Source organism: Diospyros lotus, chromosome 1 (genome assembly GCF_014633365.1).
Source record: "Diospyros lotus cultivar Yz01 chromosome 1, ASM1463336v1, whole genome shotgun sequence".
Taxonomy (NCBI): Eukaryota; Viridiplantae; Streptophyta; class Magnoliopsida; order Ericales; family Ebenaceae; genus Diospyros; species Diospyros lotus.
In genome coordinates, this window is record NC_068338.1 from 28,546,060 (window position 1) to 28,567,408 (window position 21,349).

A 21,349-nucleotide genomic window follows, 5' to 3' on the forward strand; every position below is an offset into this window, starting at 1 on the left:
TTGACAACTTGGTATTAGAGCCAACAATTCTTAGCTATGTTTAGGGTCCTTAGCCATTGATTCCGTTCAATCCTTGAAAGCGAGTAGAGCAAGATGATTTATGGAACAATTCTAGAGGCGGATTCAGGTAGTTATTGATTGTTGTTTAGAGTGAAATTAAAAAAATGCAGACTGAGAAAATGACGGATAATACCCGAATGAAGCAACTAGAGGCACAAGTCAACCAAGTTAACTCCCTGATGACAAGTTTGTAGACTCAAATAGAGACACTAGAAGCTGGGGTGAACAAAAGCCAAGAAGGAACCCAATTGTTGGAAAATAAGTTGGATGCCTCGATGGAAGGTTTGACTAGGAGAATTGACGATTTCCTACAAATGTTTTCTTAGATCCCTCAACTAAGCCTAATTTTACCATTTCTCTACATGCTGAATTGATGTTGTATGACCATTTCTCTACAAATTATACTGAAATTGATGTTGTTCGATAGATTCCTCAATTTTACCATTTCATGAGAGGTATTTTGTGAGAGGTTTGGGGACAAGAATGTGATGAACATAATAAAAGAATTCAACAAGTTGGAACAATTTCAAAATATCAGTATAAGTTTGAAGAACTTAAAGCACTGATGATCATTACTAGCCCTATATGAAGAACAATTTCAGTATAATTTGTTTCGATTTTTATAAATGGACTTAATGAGGAACTAAGGCCTATCGTGAAAATGTTACAACCTATAGCAGTTAAGCAGACAACAACAAAAAAAAAAAAGAGGGTAAAATTGCAAGAACTGAAAGTGAAAGCCATATTCAAGAACATAAAATCCCTTACAAAGGAATTGGGTCGGGAAGAGTACAGATTTCATCAATTTCCAAGAATTTTATCGGCAGAAACTAGCACAAGGCCCATCATCTTCCTACCAAGCTAATATTGCTAAGGCTGCTAGTGCAGAAGAAAAGAGAGTTGAGACTGTTACAAATGTGAAAAAAAAATATTTTTCAAAACATCAATATATGAGAGTTTTAAGGAGAAAACAAAGAGAATAATTTTCACAATTTACTTGATCATCTCAATAATATGGCATAACTTAATATATAAAAGCTGTGCAGATTTTTATACAACAGTTAGCACTAATCCCTACTTTCCCACTATCCCATAACTGTAATCTAACTCATAATTGTAAATTAAATGCAACAACTATTCCCAATCTCTGTACCTGACCCAATTACTCCTAATTATCACTCTGATTCCCGACAATTAATTTCAAACTGGAAATACTCCAATGAGAGGAAATGAAATCAGTGATACGTGTATTAAATCCAACATGAACTTCCCCATTCTTTACATGAAATCCTAAAGATCTTTTATTTTTTATGAAATCTTGTGTACTTTCCACCCATATAGGTGTGAATCATCTTTCAATTTCCTCCACCAAACTCTACTCTGAGATTCTCGAAATCGTGCCAATTTTTATTTCAAGTAAACCACTTGCGGTTCGTCCGCCATTTATTGGTCATTTCTCCAGATTGATCCAAATATTACGCATGCAATTAAAAACATTCTGTAATATCTGATTATCGAAACAATTTAAAGTACATAAAATCAAAAACATATATATGGTAGAAACCTCTTGGGCTTCAATGCCAGGCTGTGGTTGCTCTATATGACATACTCCTGAGCAGAGACTCTAATCCAACTTGGTATAGTCAGATGCACATCATACAACACACCCCAACAGCCGCATTTTGCAATCCGTCTTAGCTAAGCAAATGATTCTGAATTCTACCCATGGGTTTTGCCCCGCCACAATAAATAACGTCATTACATCACTCTTCGGACAGAGCACGGTAATCAGCAGGCGGTTGTTAGGTCAAAACCCAGCACTGCATTGCCCCGATTTGAAGCCTTCCAAACGGGCAAAATAAAAAAGAAGCCTCCCCCATATATAATCTTGCCAATCATGGAACACTTCTGAAGTGGAACAATATTGCTTTAATATTCATGCTTCACAAATTTTGGTGGTGATCTATAGGAGTCAAGGACGCTTACACAGCTTTCCCAACAGGTACAGAATTTGAAGCTTCATATCTCTTAAGTAGCAGCCCATATTCCAACCCTGGGATACCCCGAAACCTGTTTGCCAGGGCACCACCACCATAAGTGTGTAATTCTCCACGCTCTTTATCTGCGTAAGTTCAGGCACTTTAAGCGAAGCATGTATGATTCTCCTAGACCATATCTCCACCTTGTGCAATTAATGCAAATTCATGCATTGTCATCACCCAACACAGACTTTGAAAACAAACAGCAGCACCTTCACTCAGACCTATATATCAACTAAATTATTCTCGCGGTGAGCCGCCAATCATAGCAACGGCGAATGTATCATAAAGCTCATTGGTTAAGGTACGATTTGCAGAGTAAGGATTCAACCGTCTCAATCTCCATCCCTCTAGCAAGCAATACAGTTATAAATCAGATGACCACACATCATCCAGAATTGCAAGACAAAAATCGGAGTAATTTGTTTAGGCATGAAGTTGAAATCTCACTTCTCAATGAACACTGAAATTCATTATGCCCACCCTTGGGGAGCTAAACCACTGACTGCACCTCCAATCCAGTTAATCAGCACTGAAACACTTCAGTTAGATTAGCACAACACAGATATACTGCCTTCACAAATCCATTCACTAAAATGAGTTTGTATTAGCTGGTGTGTGATATTCCCAGTCCTCATTACTGAAGTTCCATGGAACATATGCAAAAATAGTAGTATTTTCCAAGATAAACACCTAACCTATAGTTAGCAAAACAAAAAGGTCTAAGCTACCTAAGCTACAGATGAACTCATTCAAGAAGCAGATATAAGTGTAACAGCATAAATTGTCCACATGAAAAATTAAAACAGGAAACTACCTTAGCATGATGTCTCTGCAGTCGACTGAGGGAAGGAAACCCCCCCTCCCCCCAGCACTTAAAAGTGGCCGGTAGTACTTTGGCTCATAAAACAAGTCACTACCTCCACTTGTCTCCGAGCTTCAGTAGTATGACAATCCTCAGCATTACAAAGCAGTGAGCATCTGAACCTCCATCCATCTCAGTTTAGTAAACTTGCAGTTAATACTTCAGTTGCACTGGAAGAACAAAAGAGCAAGTAGCCCCCACCATATGTGTGCAAATATGGTGTGAGGAAAGGAAGGGGTAAAGTGGCTAACAATTCCAAATGCTTGGATGCCACTATCATGCACCACCCACTGACCCCAGCATACCGAGATGAAAGGAACAATACAGAAAAGGCCTATGCTCCATTAACCAAGGTTCTAACAGTTCTCTGTACCAGTTTCTTCCTTGTTACTCTAAAAAGTTGGAACATTGAAATACACAAATTAGTCAGCATACTTGCATATTCAAGCACACAATGGCTAAAGCAGAAGCAAATTGTGAAGTGATAAACATAACAGATTTGTTCAGTTGATCTCCATTGCCTCAGAATGATACTTCTCTAAATCTGCATCAAGGTCTTCAGCAGATATCTTATCACCACGGCCCCTTCCCTGGCCACGGCCCCTTCCAAACCCACGGCCGCCACCACGCGTCCTTCCCAATGGGGCACCCCTTCCTTGTCCACTGTTTCAGCAAAGCATCAAAGATGTATTAACCGAAGGAGGGTCTTTTTTTTTTTTTATCTAATGAAAGGGGTGCATTATATTGTAATGAACAATATTTCCCAAGAAATGCATGCCATCCTTGCTAAAAATTAAAATATAAGCAAAAAGAGGGGCCAACGGCAATACAAAAACCCAATTTTACAAAATAAACACCATATGATTTCCAAAAGGCCATCATGAATAGTCTTGCAAACAAAGAATTATGCATACCCCTGTTGAGTGTTTTAAGGAGTGAAGGCTAGTTTAAAGCAAAAGGAGATACATGCCTGAACAGAAACAAGTTACCATGAAAAAGCAGTCCATCCATCTTATTTCTTTCTTTCTTTAACTCTCCTTTTTGGGTGGGGGTGGGTGGTCCATGGGGACTGAAACTGGGCTTGAACTTGCAGTTCAAATATAAATGTAGCCATGATCTGAACATTACTATTTGTTGAGAATTTTGCAAAATTATTTGGAGATCTATTTTTTCCTTCCAATAAGTAGAATGTTTTGGACAAACAATATGGACTAAGAACATGCCAATTTACATTGGGGGAAGACAATTCATTAATGATTATGCATGTGCATGCCTGGAAGTATATAAGCAATTGTGTGTCACAACAAAGTTCCACCAACACAAATTTAGTCATAAAGGAGAAAGACCAGCACAAATTTATAAGGTTGCAAATCTCCTGGATCAAAGTAACAAAACCTTCAGAACATAGTTACTACGTCCCCCCCCCCCCCCCCCCCCCCCGCGGAACTGCATTCCAGTTCCAGCCCACCAGAAAGCGGTACTTTGGCATCTTGAAACACCATAGATTATGTCTCAATTTGCCTAGGAGATCCAGATTGAAGAGAATAGTAGATAGAGATGTCTTCAAGCTGTGGTGCCATCCCAACTGAACAAAAACCACCGGCTGGGGGCGATCGTTGAATCATGGAGATTGCAACTTCGATTCCGACAAGGAAGGCGGGTGCAAAGTGGAAGTGGATCTGGGAGCAATCGTTGAATCACAACGATCACAAATAGAGTCTAAGAGATCTTTAATTCTTAGTGATCATGAGCAGATAGCGATCAGTTGCACGGGCTCCAATGATCGAAATGGATTGGGAGTGCGTCATGGCCGTTGTCAATCTTGATCGGTGGCAAGTGCAGATCGGAGGAGATAGGAGTCATCAAACGATGGTGGCAATCCTTTACAGATTGAAGGAGGCGAATTAGCTGCAGAACAAAACAGCTAATTGGGTTGCAGACCAGAGAAGGAATTCTGTCGTAGATCAAGAGTGGCAAATTCAATTGGAGAAATGGCCGAAGGGACTAAAATGAAACAACTAGAAGTTAGACTCAATACGATGGAAATTGGATTGCGCCAAACTCAGGAGGAGGTGGGTCTTGGCAGGGCCAAAAGCACTGTGGCTAGGGAGGCAGTGTAGGCATTGGATCAAGGTATGAAGGATGATGTTGAATCTAGGATCAATTATTCACACAAGAACTATCACTTTCTCATAGACAACACTCACCCAATAGAAAACAGTGATAGGATAATCGAAATCAGAACAAAACACAACAATAACAGAAAGATAAAAGAGACAGAAAAACTTATCCTGGTTCGGGCTTAAATTTTCCCTACATCGAGACTACCAGAAACCTTTGACAGAATCCACTAGAGAAGAATCCATAATACAACACTCCCTCTTTGTTCTCTCTCGCACACACTTAGGTTAAAAATCAATAACCTCTCTCCCGAGAATACAAGGACCGAGCCTTTGCTCTCTCTCAATTCTCTAACACCCGTGTGCGAATACAATAGAATAGAATGAATGCTGAGATGATCGACCAGAACCTATCCGTCTCTATTTATAATTGATAGAGGCGGTTACAAACCAGGGACTAATAATACAAATAAGAAGTAGAAGGACTTCCAAAACTAATTCCAAGAATGTTAGTTCCATTACATTTTAACTCATTAAAATATAAAATACAATCATATTTCTAACTCTATTTAAAATCCTTCACTGAGACTGATGCTAACTACTGCAAATCTTAACAATTTTCTCCACCAATTTGCAATAGTTAGGGCTTCAATCTTCAGACTTCCAGGTCCTGCATCTGCTTCATTTCTCTTCTTTCCACTGGCTTCCTTCTAAGCTTGATTGCTTAGCCTTCTTCAAGCTACATTAAGTAGCTTCATGCAGTGCTTCATCTTGGCTGCTGGAACAGCCTTGGTGAACATGTCCGCTGCATTTTCCTCTCCTGCTACTTTTTTCTAGCTTTAGCTCTTTCCTGTCAAGAATTTCCCTAATAAAATGCAACCAAACATCAATATGTTTTGTGCGTTCATGGTGTGCCTGGTTTTTAGCTAGGTGAATGGCACTTTGGCTATCATATCTTAGGGTTGTATCTATCTCCCTATCTAGCAATTCTCATAGAAGCCCTTTCAACCATATAGTCTCCTTTATTGCCTCTGCTAAGACAATATATTCTGCCTCGTTAGTAGATAAAGCTACAACATGTTGTAGACCTGCCTTCCAACTCACCGTGGCATCCCAAATTTTGAAGACATAGCCTGTAGTTGACCTTCTCCTATCCTGATCCGCTGCATAGTCTACATCGGAGTATCCTAGGATCTTAGCTTCTATTTCTTTTCCTACTCCACCATAAACCAAATCAGTACCTAATGATCCTCTTAGGTATTTAAACATCCACTTGACTGCGCCCCAATGGGCCTTCCTTGGGTTTGCCATAAATCGACTAACCACACTCATGGCATGGGCAAGATCTAGCCGAGTACAGACTATGTTGTACATCAAGCTCCCTACTGCACTACAATATGGAACATTCCTCATTTCTACCTTATCATCCTCATTTATTGGAGATTGATTTGCTGATAGCTTAAAGTGCTGAGCAAATGGTGTGTTGAGAACCTTTGTTTCAGCCATACCAAACCTATGAATTAATTTCCTTAAGTAATTCTCTTGAGACAGTCCTAGGGTTCTTATCTTTCTATCCCTCTTGATTTCAATTCCCAATATCTTCCTTGCTTCTCCTAAATCTTTCATTTCAAATGCTGACTTTAAGTCCAATTTTAACTGTTGGATTTCCTTCCTTGATTGACTTGCAATCAACATATCGTCAACGTACAATAAGAGGTACAAGAATATGTTGTTTGATACTTGTTTAAAGTATACACAGCAATCGTATGAACTCCTTACAAACCCTTGTTCAATCATAAAAGTGTCAAATCTTTTATACCATTGGCGTGGGGATTGTTTTAGCCCATATAGGGATTTTCTAAGAAGGCATACTTGCTCTATTTTTCCTTTAGTTTTGAACCCCTTTGGCTATTCCATGAGAATCTTTTCATCTAATTCTTCATGTAAGAAAGCAGTTGTGACATCCATTTATTCTAAAAACAAATCCATGTGGATTGTCATTGCAAGGAGCATTCTTATTGAGGTGTGCCTTACAACAAGGGAAAACACCTCATTATAATCAACTCCCTCAACCTGGGTAAATCCTCTTGCGACCAGCCTAGCTATATATCTAGGGTTAGAATCCTTCCCAGCTCCGTCCTTTATTTTATAGAGCCATTTACAACCCACTATTCTTTACTTTTTAAGCCTATCCACTAAGGTCCAGGTTCCATTTTTCCTTAAGAGAGTTTATTTCTGATTCCATAGCCTCAATCCACTTACTTGAGTCCTTTGAGGCTATTGCTTCCTCATACGTTTGAGGTTCATCACCCACAACCTCTGATGCGCTTGTAAGTGCATAGGAAACCAGGTCTGCAAAACCATATCTCTTAGGGGGTTTGGATTGCCTTTTCTGCCTATCCCTAGCAACATTATACCTATGCTGGTTAGCCGCATCTTCTGTATCCAATCCCTCTTTTCTCTCTTCATGAGGGTCAAAGTCTTGGTCAGCTATGGGTTCCTCTAAATCTACCTGATGATCCAAGTCCTAGCTTTAAGAGCCAGATGTTTCTGCACTAGGAGAGTCTTCCTGCCATCCTATCTCTACATTTTCTATTGTAGATGATGGCTCATTTCCACCATTATCCTGCAAACCCTTAGCTACAGATTTCTCATCAAAGATGACATCTCTTGTAACTAAAATTCTTTGCTTTTCAGGTTCTAGGTTCCATAGTTTATACCTTTTTACCCCAGTTGGATATCCTATTAAAATGCATTTTTAGCTCTAGGTTCCAGTTTTCCTTGTTTTACATGGGCATATGCAATACACCCAAATACCCTTAGATGTTTTAGGCTAGGTTTATGACCTGTCCATTTCTCATAGGGGGTTTTAAATTCTATGGCAGCTGATGGAGATCGATTTAGCACATAGGCTACAGTGTTCACAGCTTCTCCCCAAAAAACCTTTGAGAGGTTTGCATAGAATAACATACACCTAACTCTCTCTAGGAGAGTCCTATTCATCCTCTTGGCAAGGCCATTTTGTCTAGGGTTTTCTGGAGCAGTCAAATGCCTAACTATCCCACTCCCTTTACATAGATATGTGAACTCCTTATTGCAGAATTCAAAACCATTGTCAGTCCTAATGGTCTTTATCTTTCTCCCCTTTTGATTTTCTATCATGATTTTTCATGTTTTGAATGCCTCGAAAGTATGCTCTTTTGTTTTCAAAACATAAATCCATACCATTCTAGAGAAATCATCTATTATGAACAAAAAATACCTAGCTCCACCATAAGTAACAGTCTGGGCAGGCCCCCATAAATCGCTATGGATGTAATCTAGGGGTCCCTTAGATGAGTGTATAGCGGTTTTATTGAATTTTACCTTAATGGACTTCCCGTATATGCAGGATTCACACTTATCTAAGCCTGCCACTTGGTTTCCTTTTAACATCTCTTGATTGGCTAATTCTTTTAGGCCAAGCTCACTAATGTGAGCCATCCTAAAGTGCCATAATCTAGAGTTTGTGGCTACCTTATTATTAGCAACTGCTGCTTTCCCATTTAATGCAGTAGCTTGCATAACGTATATTCCATTCTGCTGACTAGCCTTTATACACACTAGGGATCCTTTGGATGCCTTAAGTGTATCTCCCTCTCCCTTAAAACTATAGCCAATTTTAGTTAGTGCTCCTAGAGAGATTAAATTCCTTTTTAGTTCCGGGATGTGTCTTACCCCTTGAAGGATCCTATAGGTATTGTCATGCATTTTAAGCCTTATATCTCCTACTCCTAGAACCTTACACTCATGATCATTTCCTAGAAGAACCTTGCCCCCATCAAATTCTTGGTAATTTGCAAACCAGTGTCTATTGGGTGTCATGTGCAAGGAACAGCCTGAGTCCAAGATCCACATTTCCTTCACCGAGTTCTGACACACTGTTAGAGCATCAGAATTGTCATACCCAAACTCACACTGAAACTCCACCATCCGAGACATTTTTCTCTTTGAAGTCTTTCTTCCTCTTTGGACAATCTCTCTTAAAGTGCCCTTCTTCTTGGCAGTGATACCACTTAACCAGACCCTTCCCATTTCTTGACTTAGACCTAGATTTAATTTTCCCTTTGAAATCATTTTTGGTACTCCTAGATCTTGCAATCAGAACATCACCACTGGAGGATTTTTCTTCCTGGTTATGCCTCTGAATTTAGGGCTCCTATTACATCTTCTAAAGACAGCTTGTCTCTGCCATGTTGCAAAATATCAACAAAGTGCTCATATGACCGAGGCAAAGAATGTAATAAAACTAATGCCCTATCTTCATCGTCATATTTATCATTGATGTTTTCTAGATCTAGACAAAGTTTATTAAATTAATCTATATGTTCTTGCAACTTTTGCTTTTCTTTCATCTTAAATGTAAAGAATTTAATCTTTAGATATAACCGACTTGACAAGGTTTTTGTTAAGTAAAGATTGTCCAATCTCTTCCAGATTTCTAAGGTTGTGGTCATCTTAGACACTTCCCTTAATACCTTATCTCCTAAACTAAGAATTAGGGTATTAAATGCCTTCTCTTCTATGTCTGCTCTTTGCTCCGCCGAGAGGGTTTTAGTCACATCCCCCACTTTCTCTTTATCCCTTGGTTCCTCTCTTAGCGCCTCCTTTAAACCCAGATTTCCGAGGAGGGCCTGCATCTTTATTTTTCATAAAGAAAAATCATTTGAGCCATTAAATTTTTCTATATCGTATCTTGATGTGGAACCGGACATAGCCATTTCCGTAGGTTTCTAAGACTATTCTAAGGGTTCTTGGATGAATCTTGAAAGTAAATATGTGAAATCCTAAACTTTGATACCAAATTGTTGAATCTAGGATCGATTATTCACACAAGAACTATCATTTTCTCGCAGCCAACACTCACCCGATAGAAAACAGTGATAGGATAATCGAAATCAGAACAAAACACAACAATAACAGAAAGATAAAAGAGACAAGAAAACTTATCCTGGTTCAGGCTTAAATTTGTCCTACATCCAAACTGCCAAAAGCCTTCAACATAATCCACTAGAGAAGAATCCAGAATACAACACTCCCTCTTTATTCTCTCTCGCACACACTTAGGTTAAAAATCAATAGCCTCTCTCCCGAGACTACAAGGACCGAGCCTTTGCTCTCTCTCAATTCTCTAATACCTGTGTGCGAATACAATAGAATAGAATGAATGCTAAGATGATCGACCAAAACCTATCCGCCTCTATTTATAACTGATAGAGGCGGTTACAAACAAGGAACTAATAATACAAATAAGAAGAAATAGAAGGACTTCCGAAACTAATTCCAAGAATGTTAGTTCAGTTACATTTTAACTCATTAAAATATAAAATACAATCATATTTCTAACTTTATTTAAAATCCTTCACTGAGACTAATGCTAACTACTGCAAATCTTAACAGATGAACTCTCCAAACTTCATATGGAGATCGCTAATCGACAATGTCTTAGAGATGATCTCTAGGAGGCCGCAGGTGGGGTTGCCAGCATAATTTCCCCCTAGATCCGCTGCAAAAGCAGGGATTTTGTCGCATGCTCCTAATTTTCCAACAATTGATTATCAGGCTGAATTTGAACCTGAAATCTAGGTAAGGGGATGTTAGGATTAAGAGCTCTTTTGACAACTCAAACAATGTTTCCAAATGCCAATTCTCTCAACTCCTCACCCGAAATCAATCTAGAAGACAACAGAAAATAAATGCAACCAAATTAGAATAGAAATAAGAAACAAGAAGAGATAAAGACAAACCAAAGAACACAGATTTTATCCTGGTTCATGCCACGTGAATGGCACTACGTCCAGCAGTCAAAACACCCCTCAAGCAGCTTTCTTATTCCATATGAACAATCAGTACACAACCAGTTCCCTTCCTTCTATTCCCGAGTACATGAATCCTTCTAACTTCTTCCAAATTTCATAAGCAGATTTACAACACTGTACATAATTAAATTCGGATCTACTTAAAGCACAATGAAATGCACTCTTAGCCTTAGCATTTAGAGCAATTAATCTCTTATCTTCATCTGTGTACTTATCTCTACTCTTTTCTACTATCTCTTATACTTCTCCTCTCTTTACCTTTTCCTTAGGGACATATGGACCATCTCTAACTATTTCCCACAAATCAAGACTATATGCAGTTAAAAAATCTTCCATCATTGTTTTCCAATATGCATAATCGGTGCCATCAAAGAATGGTGCCCTAGACAAAGCTATATCTCTCGATCACTAGCTTTTCTCTCTCGGAACAAACAATACTCGTTACAATAGAAATGAGAACTCTATAGCTTGTTATCTCTCTCAACTACCCCTTGCCCTCTATTTATAATAAGGGGCAGACATTCCAATATAACCGACTAGGATAAGATAATTACAGTTTAACCCCCCCCCCCCCCCAAAAAAAAAAAAAAAAAAACATATACTAATAACATTTAGGTATTATCTTAGCTGCCTATCTATACTCTAGCCGACAAAGCCACTGTTGCAACCTTTACTGATCTTCTAGTATAACTCAAGACAACATTTTAACAGGGGCAATTATGATGCTCATCATCATACCCCAATGCCTAGGTTAGAGATTCCTATTTTTGAAGGAGACAAGCCTAGATGGTAGATATGAAGGCATGAGAGGTTCTTCCACTCTTATCAAGTGGCAAAAAACCAAAAGGTGAACTTGGCCATATCTTAATGATATAGCTGACACTTAGTTCTAGGGATGGAGTTGGATGAGGAATGTATGCAGGTGGCAGGAGTTTGCGGAGGATTTTTGTGACTGATTGGGAGAAAGATCTATGGTAGATGTTATTGAAGAATTTAACAAATTGAAATAAGAAGGTTTCGTTATGGAGTATCAAGTGCGGTTTGAGGAGTTGAAGTCTCTCATGCTGAATTCCCATCCAACCCTGATCGAGGCTTTTTTTGTATCAAAGTTCATTAGTCAGTTGAATGAGGAACTACAACCCACGGTAAAGATGATGCAAACTGTCATTGTTAAAAGTTGTCTAGAGCATAGGATAAGAAGATCAGTAAAAACAGTGTATTTTGAGGGCCAATGAAGCATTAAATAGAAGTTTATATCTCATATTATAATTAGTGATAGTTGGGGGGGTTAAATTGTAAATATTCAATAGTCTTCATTAGGTTATCCGCCCACTATTATAAATAGAGGGCTAGGGGTAGCAGGCAAAAGGGAGTTCTCAGTTTTTCTATTTGTAACGAGTACTGATCGCTAGAGAGAAAGGCTAGAGTTTAATAGCTTTGTATTCTTGGGACGAAGGCTTGGTGTACTCGGGAAATAGAAGGGAGAGAATCAACTGTGTAACTGATCATTCTTTCTGATTAAAAGAATGTTGCTCGAGGAGGTTCAAGATTGGAAGTAAGGTTGTCCTAACAAGGCAATCCGAACCAGGATAAAATCTGGTGTTTGTGGTTTGTGTTTTCTAGTTCTTATTTGTTTCATTATGTTCTGTAATTTCTGTTGAATCCATTATTTTTGTTCTTAAGTTCAAGTTTGTGAGTGTGTGATTGAGTGTGGCAAAATTCTTGTCCAAGAAAACAATTCCAATGACCCTAGGTATAACAATCATTGTAAAACAGGTTGCGGAGAAGGCAAGGTTACAGGAGCTTGCTCCAGAAGCAATCTTTAAAAAGCACGGAATCCTAACGAGTACTAATCCTCTTGCCAATCAGCAGTTGGAGGTAAACCCTAGGGCTACAATAGTAGGAGTGAACCAAGGAAATCCCAAGGTCACTAACCTTAATGCAATAAAAAATCCTACGCAAGAGCAGAGAAAACAGCTAGGATTGTGCTATAAATGTGGAGACATTCTTTCCAGGCCACCAATGCAGAAGATTGCTACTGAACATGGACAGATTAGATGCAAAAAAGAAGAAGAAGAAGAAGAAGAAGAAGAAGAAGAAGAAGAAGAAGAAGAAGAAATCAGTGAGTGCAAGGTGATCACTAGGAAGCAGTTGTAGAAATTATTACAGAAGGGTCTCAAGAGTCTCAACTGCACTCCATACAGGTTGTTGAGGTTGAAGAAAGGATTGCGGTGGAGGAAGAACAAGCAAAGGCTGCGAACACTGCTACAATTCAACTCCTCAATGAGGAATAGCAAAGGAGAAAGAAAGAGAGAAGGATAACTCATGCAATGAAAGCAGGAATTGGGTGAACCGTAGCCAGTCCCTGCAAGTTCTTGGGGTCAAGAACTCTCTTAAAGATGGGGGAATTGTCACAACCCTATAGGCAATAGAGGGGTAATATTGTAATTGAGCTACATATTGTTATAATTCTATTAGATGCACATGGGTGTTGTTAGGTGCGCATGGTTGCTGTTATTCTAAAATATGCCTTCACTTACATGGCTACTTGTAAGAGGATGGGAATTATGTGAATGATAATTGAGTCTTTTCCCTCCAATATTCTCTCTCTCCCTCCTCTTGAACCCCCTGTTTCTTCCTAGTTCTTGTTGTTCTCCCTTGTTAGTCTTAACTCTCCCTCCCATTCTCTCTCAATTCTCAAATTGATAGCCTTGGTCAGATCTTAGGATCTAACACTCCCCTCCCCCCCACCCCCCCCACCCCAAAAAAAAAAAATAAAGAAGAGGACAAGACCCAAAATTTTCTTAAAAGTAGTTTTTGAATACATGTATTACATGTTTAGGAGGCATTCCACTTTGGCGAACCGAAGAAGCCTACCCCCCTTGTACCACGTTATGGGAAAGGTGGCATACACATCCCCATGTTGGGTACCACATATCGAGCATTCCACAAACCAGGTAACTATGCTTTAGAAATGGGGGAGAGAGGTGGCTTGGTGAGCAACAACCCAGCGATGGCTGGAACTCAACCGCATATGGAAAAAGGATGGGAACTCTGCAGTGAAGATAGGTAGATCTACCTATCTAAATATATTAGACAATATCAAGCAGTGACAACATATTGAACACATATCAAAGCATTTGTGAGGTTTTTCAGTTTAACCAACAAGGAGAGAGATGCATGCAGCCCATCCAAATTAGCAGACTAAACAAGCAGTGGAAATATTGAAATATTAAAAGACAACATTTTTTAGCGCTGAATAATACCTTCTTGGAACCCCATTTGAGTTTCCAAAAGATCCATTTGCAGCTGGAGCCACAGGAGTTAAAATATTTGTCCCAACAATCTCAATTTTCATAGGCTTCCCATCAAGTTGAACATCATTGTACCTCTTGACAGCGGATAAAGCATCTTGTCGGCGAGAGAAGACAACTTCTGCTGTTCCCTAAAGAATAATGTTTTCTCTAAACCACAGTAGTTCATAAAGCATTCTTCATGAGAACATGTCATGCTAAAACTTGGTAATTACCTTCGATCTCCCACTCCTATCATAATGAATGGCGTATCGTTTCAGGTCACCAACCTCCGAAAAGAGCTCCTGGGAACATTTAATTCATGTTATTAAAGCCAAGAAATAAAACACAGTTCTATACTTTTGATAGCAAAGATGACTATAAACATACAAAGATAAAAATAGGGGAAAGCTGATGCATTGGAAAAACAGTGTGTTTTCAAAAGCGCAAAGTGCAGCTCATGCTTAAGCAAAGTCAAACACCCATGAATGAAATAAAGATTATAAACTTTTGTGAGGATAAAAAATATAAACTATTAAAAAAGCAATCATCCAAAGAAAAACTAAATTAGAATAAGGGCTGCAAATTTGACAAATGATGATACTATTTTTCATTTATATTTTATACCCATTTACAAGTTCAAACACTCATAAAAAAAAGCATAAGGAAAAAATAAAAGCATCCCTAATTTACACCTCTCCCCAATCAATCAACCCCTAATTTCCCAAAATCCCTAGTTTACAATCAATCAACAATTAATCATCAATCCCTAATTTACAACAATCAAGAATATTAGCAATCCCTAATTTACACTTAATTACCTATTTTTATCAATATTTTTTGTTGGGTAAATACAGTCGAGTCTCCTTTTTTTTTAAAAAAAAAATGTACATATGATTTTATCATATCTTAAACAGCTTTTTTGGGTAAGGTTTCCATTCAAGCAAGCATGTCATTGCCAAAATTTAAATAAATCCAATCGTTCATATTGTCTAATAATAATAATAAAAAAAACCAAGCATAATTCCAAAATGCGTTGTTTTGTGCATCAAAACTCAGGTAAAAGTACAACTTACGAGCGCTTTAATCACACTTAACTAATGTCACTGAGCTTCAAACAGAAAACGCCTAAGCATCCTGTGCTTTGGCTTTGCTTTTAAAGCATGCTTACGCACGCTCTTTTGAATAAAAACACCATAACATAACAAACACTCTATACTGCCTAAAGGCTAAAAGCCTAATAATAAATGCATCGTGCTCTATCAAGTTTTTAGCAGATCCATAAAAGAAAAAGGAAATGAGTGACAAATTTAAATGAAGTTATGTGATTTATCAAGCAAAAATGACCATATTCTAGTATTTCATCCTAACGAATACTGTCTATTCTCAAGATATTTAAGACTAGATCTACCATGGTATCATATTTCTAGTTTGCATAGAATCTCTATGATTACAGGATTTACAAACAAAAACAGAGGAAAATGTCACTGTAAAAAACCTACAGTTTCAGCAAGTTCGGCAAGAGAAATTGAGTCCTCACAATACATCAAACAATGGATTTTCCCATGGAATCCTATTGGTATCAATTGTCTGTGTCTCAATCCATAACACTTGTTTCTTTACTTTCATTGACTTCAAGAAATATTCCATCCATCTCTCCTTAATTGCCTTCTCATTTACTGGTACCCTTGTGTTTTCATCTTTTATACATTTTACTTAGCTGAAATTCCTTGTTTCTCTTTCTCTTGCTTTAGCTAGTTTACATATGTATCTCCTTCCCCATCTTTTTGTATCAAGTCATCGGTATAAATTTTCATAATCTTTTGACTTTGCTTCATTGATTAACCTTTTTTTGCTTCGTTTTTGGCCAAACTACACCTCTGTAGATTTTCTTCATTACAACATTTATGTAAGGTCTAGTAGTGAGCTCTCTTAATTTTGAATTTTCTTGTCCTCTTCATTCTACCATCAAGGCTCTTTTTTATTTGAGACATTTCCCTTTCACTGTCCTAGAGATATTTTTGCCATATTTCAGATAACGCTAGCCATTTCAATCCACATTAGGTTTCCTCTCATTTTACAATCCTATCCCTTCAGTCAAACAGTTTTCCCATAAAAATATTTTGTTTTTCACCTTTTTAAATTCAACCATCTAATTCTTGGGGTTCATTTTGTATCATTTTTTTCTCCCATCTGATATGGACATCAATGACCATAAGTTTTTATTGAGTGGCCAGCAATCTCTCAATATAACTTTACAATCCTTACAACATAAACAATCCTCATCTTATAAGAAAGTAGCCTAATAGGGTAGTTCATAAACCATTTTTATATGTCATCAAGTGTTCACCCTGTTTTTTAAACTTAGTGTTGGTTATGAAAAGGTCATATGTCATGACAAAATCCAAATCCATAAACCCCATATAAATCTCTATACCTGTTCCAATGTGACCATTTAAGTCACCTCCTAATTCTATAATTATTTTCCCTCCTCTAGGTATTTCTTGTATTGAGATCAAGCATGTCCAATTCCAAACTATTATACTCTAATTCAGCAAACTAAAAGTGAGACTCTTTTATGTCTCATTAAAGCAACAAAGAAGGCAAACTACTCTTCTTGAGTCTTTATCTACCAAGACCAAATCCCAGAATGAGAGAAAATCAAACTAAGCATTATTTCCATATACTCTAGGATGTGATACAATTACATCAAACAATTAAGATACATGATTGGCATCAAGCAAAAGAATCTCCATTAAATTAACTTATCTTCACCATTAAGATCACGTTGTATTTTTTCTATTAGGTAACACAGCTAAAAACAATTAGGAACTTTGTTTGGTAAAGGGTGGGCTAGAGGACAGAAAGGTACATAATGAAACAGAGTAGAAGGGTAAAGCAAATAGCATAAAGCTTGTTACCCCCCTATAGTTTGGGAAGAGTGAAATGAAAATGAGTGTAATAAAACTTTACTTTGTTTAGATTGGAAAATGGAAAGGGACATAATGGCAAAAAATAGAAAATAAAGTTAAAATCTCCCCCCCTCCCCTCCAAATATATATATATATGAAAATTGTTATATATGTCAAATCATTAAAATAACATACCTATTCTGTTATATAAGCAAACATGACATTTTGGTCTAATTGAGCCCTGTCAATAAAGAGGATTCCCAAAATACCCTCTATATATTTTGTTTTAAAAAACAAATATTAACTCTATCAACAAGATCTGAACTCAAGACATTCGAATTATAATAAACTTAATTTTAGCACTAAACCAAATCTTTTTTTTTTTTTTTTTCAATTTTGCCTAAAAACACTAAACTGCATTTGCCAATCGCTACAAGTGAACTTTGAAATCTTTTACTTTTTTTTACTTGCACATGCATAGCACGGGCCACACCTCTGGTATAAAATTAAAGTAATAATACATGTGACTCTGAAATATACCAAAATTGTTATAAGTGTTCAAGTGCAAATTTGTTAATTAACATTCATTCTCCAAGAGAAACGTTAAAAGTACCCCTTCCCCCACGTCCATTCCATTATGAATCTCTCTCCCAAACATTTCCCCCTCCCCCTTGCCTCCGCCTCCTTACCTCCTATCCAAACAAAAAGTTAGTATTCCAATTATTATTGTTCGCCTTTTGCCACCCAAGAGTTAATACAAAAAAATAACTGTATCATAACTGCCCTTTTTTAAGATCTATGGTCATCAATACAACCAAAGAGTAAGTTCAGATGCACAGGATACACGGTACCATGTTCCAAAAAAACTGACAAAGTACAGGTGTATGCAATTACAGCAAAATGTCTTGAAAACTACATAATTCTTTCAAGAGATTATAAGTTTTTAATTTCTATAGGACGCAGAACTGGGGGAACCAAAGCAGAAAGATAAAATGTGAATGAACGTGCTACCTTGATGTCCTCGTTGGACACACCGTAGTCCAAGTTAGATATGTAAAGTTTAGTTCCAGTCTCGATGGAAGAGGCACGACCACCTGCTTGAGCTGCGTAAGCCATCGCCTGATCCGAACTGAACATGTCATGCTGCCAATTCGAATCCGGTGCCTGAACCACCGAAATTTTCAGAATTAGGAATCCAAAATCATCAGATCAACAATTACAAACAAACACGAATATTAATACGTATTGATAGAGAGGATGTACTAACCTTGGCAGTGTACGGCGCAGCTCGATTAGAACTCCGGCTGGGGAGGCGACGAGCTGGGCCTCCGGGCCGGGCGGAGCCTCGACCTCTACCTCTGAAGCTACTGCCACCGCCGGATTTCTTGTTGTTCTTTATCAGATCGTCGAGAGTCATGTCCAACGAAGCGGCACCTGACATTTTTGGGCAAACCCTAGCAGTTGATATGATGAACAGTGAAGCAAAAAAAACTGACCGCTTCGATATTACGCACAATAGGCAACTAGAGAGAGAGAGATTTGCGGGTTGAAAATAAAGAGAGAGAAAGAAGAGCTAGGTTTCTCCGCGAGGGAGGAGGAACTTGCAAATTATAACGGGGCGGAGGATCTCTATCAACCAATTGCCAATTTGTAACATATAGCGACACGACAACCAACTTGCACATGGTGCCGTGGTGTAGTTGGTTATCACGTCAGTCTAACACACTGAAGGTCTCCGGTTCGAGTCCGGGCGACGCCATTTTTCTTTTACATTTTGTTTCGTGCTGCCGCTTCAGCCCTTTATCTCCTTTTTTTTTTTTTTTTTTTTTCACCAACATCCAACCAGATTTTCAAGGATCTCCCTTTTAAAAATGATTTTTTAATTTTTTTTATTATTTTTCTCTTCATTACTCTCTCCCCTCTTCCATATAGAAAAATTAAAAAAATGCTGTAATTGTTGTTGGGTGAACCTCACTCAAAATCTTAAATTGTTGGGGAGTTTAGATAAATCTAAAATTAAGCAAGTATAACGTATTATCATTTTACTGATAAAAGTTGGGTCAATGTAATCATTAAGTTTGGTGGTCTAAACTAAATTTAATTTAAAATGAAATCAAACTAAAAGAAGAAAAAATTCTCAAATAAATCCAATTCAATTACATTGATTTGGATTAGTAACCATGAACAGCCCTTTAAATGTCCTACAAAACATGGTTATGAGAATATAACCGTAGGGGCATTGTATACAATGTAAAGTTATAAAATCTCGCTGGTGTTGTTAATTATCTTCATAAATTCGTGATTAAGATAAGTTTATTATTACTACTTATAATAAGCATGATTTTGTCTGAATAAAAAACACATTTTTATTTGTTTTATTGACCATTTTGAACATTCAAGCAATTCAGTATCCCCACCCCTTAAAATGCATTTACCTTTATAATCACTATTTTTTTCTTTTCTTGACTTTGTTCTTTGTAAATACATATTAAAACTGAACGACAAAATCAACCATCTACGGCGCAAAGAGACATTGAACAGTCCAATAAACTATTTCCAGAGAACCAAGAGTCCAATAAGCAAGCATAAAGATTGTAGAAGGTACAGCATCTTCATTGTTAAATCCACCACCAGTACTTACAAAACATTAATCAACTCCAAAAGCCGAAAAAAAAAAGGGACAACAATATTAATAGCGAATTGGAACCCTAACCCTAGCCCCTAACTCCAGATCTTAGCAAGCCCTAGAAAGACGCGGCCCGCGTATTCAAGTACTGGTGAATTTAGTCACCGCCTTAGTACCCTCGGATACGGCGTGCTTGGCCAATTCGCCGGGCAAGACTAGCCGGACGGCAGTCTGGATCTCGCGAGAAGTAATTGTCGGCTTCTTGTTGTAGCGGGCGAGACGGGAGGCCTCTTGAGCGAGCTTCTCGAAGATATCGTTGATGAAGCTGTTCATGATCCCCATCGCCTTGCTCGATATTCCGATGTCGGGATGCACCTGCTTCAGTACTTTGAAGATGTAGATCTTGTAGGTCTCCACGCTCTTCTTCGACCTCTTCTTCTTCTTGTCTCCGGCGGCGGCTCCGCCCTCCTTAGGCAGTTTCTTGCCGGCCTTAGGCTTCTTCTCCGCCGGCGACTTCTCGGCTACGCTCGTCTTCTTCTCCTCCGCTGGTTTCTTCTCTGCGGGCTTCTTATCGGCCTTGGGCGCCATCGTAGTTCTCGCAAGGAAACAGAGATACTTCGAATAAAACAAGGAAAAGGCAGATTACGTGAGGCTATGAAGTGGTTCCGTTTCCGTTTCTTATTTATAGACGAATTCTGCTAGTTCTTATTGGACCAAACATATTGACGCGGATTGTTGAGCTGGCAGTCGCATCTCCGTTGATTTTCTTGGTATGGAAAATTTGATCGGTGGTCCATACAGAATGCGTGGGAGAAGGTTTAGCTTGTAGTTTAAGGTCTTCGTAGATGACGTGGACGGATACCATTGGTCTAGGCACAATGACCAGGATCAATGCCATGACAATTTATTTTAAAAGTAAATTTCGTACACATCGGTTTCACTTCTTTTTAATTTCACTCATGTATTTTTAATTTAATTTTATAAACTCTTGTACTATTTTAATTCTTTACAAACACATTCACTCTATCACTGTTTTCGGGGCACCAATTTGGTCAGAAATTTCAAATTAATTATTGACATCGAATACAAATTTATTTATAACAAAAATCAATGTAATCGACTACGTATTGGTGGTTCAGCAATTTAGGTTGCTCAGTCATTTTATTTGCTCACCCGCTCGTAAACATTGGACTATTTTAGAACTTGAATGTTCATCTAATAGTTAGGTTTTCATTAAAGTATCATTGTTTAAAAAAAATAAAAGAATAAATTATATATTATATATTATTTTAAAATTAAAACAAAATATAATGTAAAAATATCCTTAACACACAAAAACGAGATATACTCTCTTAATAAAAAGATTGGTAATAGGGTGAGAAAAAATAAGTCTATCTATTTGTGATCCCATATTTTAATACTCATTTTCATATCTCGCTTAGTTAAAGATTTTTACCCTATTCTTTAAAAAATCAAGGCACGTTAATCTCATTCTCCTTATAAAATTTGGCAGCCCTACAACCAAATCTATATATTCATGTATATAAAAAATATATAATATTTTGTTGGCCGTGAA

The 21,349-nt window shown here is 37.8% G+C and overlaps 2 protein-coding genes and 1 non-coding gene across 3 annotated transcripts; 1 reads left to right on the forward strand and 2 right to left on the reverse strand.

Annotated features, from left to right (window-relative positions):
• Positions 1–3,274: 3,274 nt before the first annotated feature.
• On the reverse strand, positions 3,275–18,749 carry LOC127808705 (THO complex subunit 4A-like). The gene is made up of 5 exons (XM_052347287.1): positions 18,415–18,749; positions 18,159–18,311; positions 14,472–14,540; positions 14,209–14,387; positions 3,275–3,627 (listed from the first exon to the last, which is right to left on the reverse strand). The coding sequence occupies exons 1-5, from the start codon at positions 18,586–18,588 to the stop codon at positions 3,468–3,470; spliced, it is 735 nt and encodes a 244-aa protein (XP_052203247.1). The 5' UTR covers positions 18,589–18,749; the 3' UTR covers positions 3,275–3,467.
• An 83-nt stretch (positions 18,750–18,832) lies between these two features.
• On the forward strand, positions 18,833–18,906 carry TRNAV-AAC (transfer RNA valine (anticodon AAC)). Its single transcript has one exon. It is a non-coding gene; the product is annotated as a tRNA-Val (tRNA).
• An 833-nt stretch (positions 18,907–19,739) lies between these two features.
• On the reverse strand, positions 19,740–20,440 carry LOC127807666 (histone H2B). The gene has a single exon (XM_052345700.1). It carries the CDS (start codon positions 20,359–20,361, stop codon positions 19,915–19,917), a length of 447 nt encoding a protein of 148 aa, XP_052201660.1. The 5' UTR covers positions 20,362–20,440; the 3' UTR covers positions 19,740–19,914.
• Between the last annotated feature and the right edge of the window lie 909 nt (positions 20,441–21,349).